Source organism: Tasmannia lanceolata, unplaced genomic scaffold, assembly GCF_043159265.1.
Source record: "Tasmannia lanceolata isolate RefF3 unplaced genomic scaffold, GAP_Taslan_0.1 ptg000007l, whole genome shotgun sequence".
Classification (NCBI taxonomy): Eukaryota; Viridiplantae; Streptophyta; class Magnoliopsida; order Canellales; family Winteraceae; genus Tasmannia; species Tasmannia lanceolata.
In genome coordinates this window covers 7,115,542-7,121,051 of record NW_027518684.1, presented here as the reverse complement: position 1 = coordinate 7,121,051, position 5,510 = coordinate 7,115,542, and the positions used below count along the sequence as shown (strand labels likewise).

General features: G+C 38.2%; 1 protein-coding gene across 1 annotated transcript; it reads left to right on the top strand.

The window, feature by feature from the left end:
• Positions 1 to 1,069: 1,069 nt before the first annotated feature.
• Positions 1,070 to 2,175, top strand: LOC143881283 (uncharacterized). The gene is made up of 2 exons (XM_077384269.1): positions 1,070 to 1,751; positions 1,853 to 2,175. Exons 1-2 carry the CDS (start codon positions 1,070 to 1,072, stop codon positions 2,173 to 2,175), a joined length of 1,005 nt encoding a protein of 334 aa, XP_077240384.1.
• The last annotated feature ends 3,335 nt before the right edge of the window (positions 2,176 to 5,510 follow it).

Below are 5,510 nucleotides of genomic sequence, written 5' to 3'. Positions count from 1 at the left end.
GCGTGAGCCTAATCGTGAATCTCGTACTGTCTAAAAGTAAATTCATGTCCCTACCACTTGTGACAGCCAAAGCTGCTTCACTTGCATATATGGTTTGGCTCACAATCGTTTCTGGATTCCATGTGCTGAATAGATTAGATTACCACACAAGGCTGTAAAAACCAAACTACCAAGACAAAAAAAAAAGGTGAGAATATTAGACCCAAAATCCAAAACAAGAGGGCCTTAATGTAGCATGTAGGGTCTGCAAAGAAGCCAAAAATCCGGCCAGGATGTCAGAATGTGTTGGGGTGGGTCACTGGAAGCTGCTGCATCATTTCGGCGGAGGACGCAAAGAAACAGCCTATGCCTACACCGATCAATTCGTCAGAGTCGATCTTCTCTTGGTATGCAACAGTAACAAACTCCATTAAAGGATGCCATGAATTATTTGTCATCTGATCATGGCATATATCCATAGATCTCAAATTCATGGAACATATAGGATGTTCTCATAAAACTTGGCATTATTGTTAATGACGATTATAGGCAAAAGGCTTGTTTCTATTACGAGATTTTTAAGGATTATTTGAGACATGAAAATACAGGCCAAAACATAGACTGGTTGTGGTGAAAAATTAAAGAAACCAAATCGGGATTAATACCATGAAACTTGGAGCGCACCAGGGAAATTATAGTAGAAATAGTGCCATTTCAATATTTAAGGTGGATTAAATCACTAAACAACGATTTCTTGGCAAAATGAAAGAAACAAGCAGCTAATAAAGATGTCCCTAATCGTGGAGAGTATATGTATGTGTTCAAATCAAATAACCTTAACCAATCGGGGCGAAAAGGGTCAGGGGCTTGGCGTTCTATACTTTCGGTGTGGGATCATTTTAGTAAGCTCATCAGATTCAAGGTGGGAGTTGGTGACTCTGTGCGGTTTTGGTGTGATTTATGGCTTGGGGAATCGTGCTTGTGTGATTCATTTCCCACCCTATATAGTATTGCTTCAGATCGTAATGCCAAGATATCGGACTACTTAATTCGAAATACTGAGACAGACGGGATTTTCTAGGATATTCGGATGAGAAGAAATCTTAAGGAGAATGAGATCGATAGCTTCTCGAGTCTTCTAGACTCGTTGAATTCTATTTACCTGTCTGCTTATGTGAAGGATGCCTGGATCTGGATCCCGAATTCTGAAGGTGTTTTTTCTGTGAAATCGTTTTTTGAGAAATTGGATGAGGATACTTCCCATCATAATCGCTGGTGGAATTGTTGGAGATCATACATTCCACCTCGTGTTGCAGCTTTTGCATGGGTAGTATCGCATCGTTGTATTAACACTTGCGACATATTACAGGCAAAGAATGTCCATCTTGCCAGCTGGTGCATCTTGTGTCAAAAGAATGTGGAGACCATGGACCATGTGCTATTATTATGCCCATTCTCTTCATCTGTGTGGATGGATATAATGAGATTCTGTGGAATGTCTTGGGCAACATTGAATAGCATATCAGAAACTTTGAAGAGTTGGGGAGGCGCATTCAAGGGATGTATAGGAGAATCGTTATGGTATTCTATACCCTACGCCGTGATTTGGTTCATCTGGTTGGAACGGAACAATAGAATCTTTAATGGTAAATCTAGGGCAGCTCCTCATATCTCCCTCACCATTAAGATTGCCATTATTCAGTGGGCGAAATGCAAAGGGGTTCTCCCTTATTCGGTTGATCAGACCTTACAGAAGCCTCAAATTGTTTTCCGTGAGAGAAAAGTGTCAAAAACTATTGGCCCACGGTGGATCGCACCTCCTGACGGATTTTATAAGTTAAATTTTGATGGAAGCTCATTATGACTTACTCAGGGCCGATTGGGTTGTGTGATGCAAATGAGGCTGAGGCAAAATCATTACTCTTCGGGAGGAGATGGTATAAGTCTCACAATATGGGTCCTCTGATGGTAGAAGGGGACTCCACAAATGTTATTGCGTGGGATGGGGGCAGACGTGCTGGGCCATGGAGACTAGCAAGCACTGTGGAAGAGATTAGAGACCTTGTTCGAGATATCCGCCCATCATTAACGCATAGGAGACGAACAACAAATTCAATGGCGGACGTCTTAGCAAAGGCGGGTGCAATTCGATCAGACACGGAAATATCTTTTAACGATATTACGGGGATTACATAAGATTATAGTCTTGCTTTTATTGTACAGTCACAGGGATAGCTTGTCCCGTGTGTCAATTTGTAAATTTTTACAGATGAAATGAAATAGTTACCTTCTCAAAAAAAAAAAAAAAAAAAACCTTAACCAATTTGACCCAAACCAATTGCTGATGGAAAAGGCGCAACCATTATCTTTATTAAGTAGCACAATTTGGGCGTCGAGGTATTGTTGGCATCAGGCTTAGGACCACGCATCCAACCTCCAATCTGGGTCCAATACCCGGATGAAAAAGGATAACTTGAACCAACTGTTATGAATTCAGGATGCCAAATAGCCTACCATCGTGACCCAATGCCAATCCAAAAACAAAAGTGTGTTTCCTATTTTTAAGAGTTAATACTATGCAGAATTTTCAAAGTAGATTTGCAAGAACAAAAATGAAAGAAGTGCAAGACAAGCACAAATAGTGTGAAGAATAAAACGGAAGAAGGCTATAAGATTTTATTATGTGAAGAATAAAACGGAATTATAAGAAGCATTCATCCGATTACAGAAGCACAAAACTCTCTCCGAATTACACGACACACAAACTCGATGAGGTCTAGTTTTCAAGCGTCAACACTCCCTAGTCGCCCTATCTTCCTCACTTCTTCAAAGTAAAATTGCCCAACCGTCTTCCACAGTTTTGACAAACAAACAGGGCCTTCAGATTTGGCTTCCAGCATCCAAACATGCTCGGGAGTCCAGTCAAATTTTCTATGGTACTATCTCAGCAAAGGCACTTTCAAATTAATTTCCCATAAACCTTATTTTGGGATAGGGTTTTGTTAACGTTAGGGGTGCACTAAACCTTAACATGTTTATTTCCGTAAAAATAAAGTGTTGAAAATCGTGCAAACAACACTTGCACATAAGTTTTTGTACATGGGGGAAAAAAATCTACCTTTTCAACTAAGATCCATCTCCTACCCTAATTAACTCAATTACTTAGACAACTTTCCAAACTCCATTTACCATACTAAACTTTATTAGAAGTCAGTTACCCAACTTTCCAAACTTAAAATAAAAAACTTGTTAGTAAAAAAGAAATATGGCCAGATCAAGTTGGATCATGACCCAAACTTAGCTGGGTTTGACCCAAACCCAAATTGTTGATTGCCAATGCTTGTGAGCCCAGTTTCAGTTTAAGCTCATCTTAGGCCCTCAAATTTTATGTAAAGCCGGCCAAAGGTGTACCATTTTCAATTGTGACTTCTGACGTAATGAGGATCTTGTATACGTGGTCTCCGTGGCCTATGTAAAGACCTTTGGGTGAAGCAATGGCAGTACCTGAATCAATGGTGATTATCAATTCCATGGTTTTACATGAGGACATATATACGATCAAGACCATTGATCTTGCGTACAACATCATGAAGGGACCTATGTAGGCCTGGTCCCATGCCTAACAGACAACCCATGTCTACCATAAGAAACTAAAAAGGTGGAGAGACCCTAAAAAAGTGGCTCGATGCACGAGGGGCCTAGGATAATTTGATCATGCACGAGGGGCCTATGTAGAGCCGATCATATAGACATGGCACAAGTGGGCCCAGACTGGCCCCAGAGAGTATCAGTTTGAAATGAGCCATATCTAGGAACAGGGCTCACGGGAAGAAATGAGCCTAACAACCAGTCTTTTTAGATTTTTCCTAATTAAAAAGGGTCTTCTTATATTATGTGCTTTATTTTGATTATCGATAAATTTAGAGGTACACCACGGGTCTGCAATCAAGTTCCGGGTTAAAATGAACTGATGAAGGCCCTGTTTGGATTGCAAGAATTTTCTTGAAAAGTTTGGAAATGAAAATATTTCTCAGATTTCCTACCTTTTTATACACAAAAAAGATAACTTGAACCAAACCTATTGAAATTTTACTTATAGGTCGTTCAATGTATGATAATATCCTTCTAAATTAAATATATTGAAATCATATCTCTCTAAATTTTAAAAAGAAACAGTCAGAAATGTTTTTTCTTGCCATCCAAACAGGGCCAAAGATCCAATATTTTTTGCCGAAAGTCCTGCATATGCCGTTGTCCTCTAAGCCAGATGAATAAGCCCAAAACTTTTAGAATATATATATATATAGACACACACATATACTAGTAAAAAAACCCGTGCGATGCACCGGGCATAGAAGAATAGTGGCTAATTAGAAGAAGCATTAGAACTATATGCATTAAGAGATTAAATAAATGATCATAGTGCATATTTATTTAAACATTGTAAATAAAAATAAATGAAGGAATAATTGACAGTGGTCGGCTGTAATCCCTGACATTGATTGGTTGTAATCTTTGACATTCATTGGTTCTTACGGGATTGAACAATACCCAATTTAGACATACAACATCTATTTAAACATGAATTTGAAGATGTTCTTATAGAAGTTACAGGTTGATGTAATCAGATGAAGAACCTGAAGGAATAAAGAAGGACGTATTAGCTTGCTCTAATAAGTCGAATAACTGAAATCCATGAGAAATAGTTAAAGGTCATTGCATGTTGAGGTGACAGCTTGAAGTACTTCATCCTATATCAAGAAGTTGAAGCAATAAATAAGAATGTATTAACTTTTAAAAGACATACCTTCAGTGAACCATTTGAAAAAGGGAATTCCATAGGAATCCTAAATTACTATCAACCTGAAAATCGAAAAGACATAAAGCATCATATATCCATAATAGATATTTTTTCATTAAGTCCACAAAAAAGACATGAACAAAACATACCATAGGCATCATATGAGGTTCAACTACTGATGTTTCATACATAGATCAAACATCATTGCCCATGGAAACTGTAGAATGCATGGCCCCACTTATTATTAGCTTCAGATTCCCAAAGTTCTAACACATTTCCCACACCAAACCCACAAACATTAAATTATTTATAAATATCACTTTCTTTCAATCTCTCATTTGCAGGTGCATTGGATGCCTAATACTAAATGAATGTCTGTGGGTTCTAGCTTCAAACTCCTTCCTTGAGATAATTCGATGTGCTCCAACTACAAACCAGTACCATCCCAAAAGAATTGCAAAATGAAAAATAAAACAATACTATACAGAAAATATCATCCAAAGAAGCATTCCACTCATTATTAATTGCATTTTTCAGTTCTTCTAGTAGTTCGGTTTCCATGAATTGCAAAATGAAAAATAAAACAATACTATACAGAAAATATCATCCAAAGAAGCATTCCACTCATTATTAATTGCGTTTTTCAGTTCTTCCAGTAGTTCGGTTTCCAATCTCAGCCCAGTTGTTACCAATCATCTCGTCGGCTTCAACTAACATCGTATCCTTCCAT

Bases quoted from the DNA above. Each gene is read 5' to 3' on its own strand.
- LOC143881283 (XM_077384269.1), top strand. From the start codon at position 1,070: ATGAGAAGAAATCTTAAGGAGAATGAGATCGATAGCTTCTCGAGTCTT. The intron at 1,752-1,852 runs GTGAGAGAAAAG...TGACTTACTCAG, and splicing joins GAAGCCTCAAATTGTTTTCC to GGCCGATTGGGTTGTGTGAT.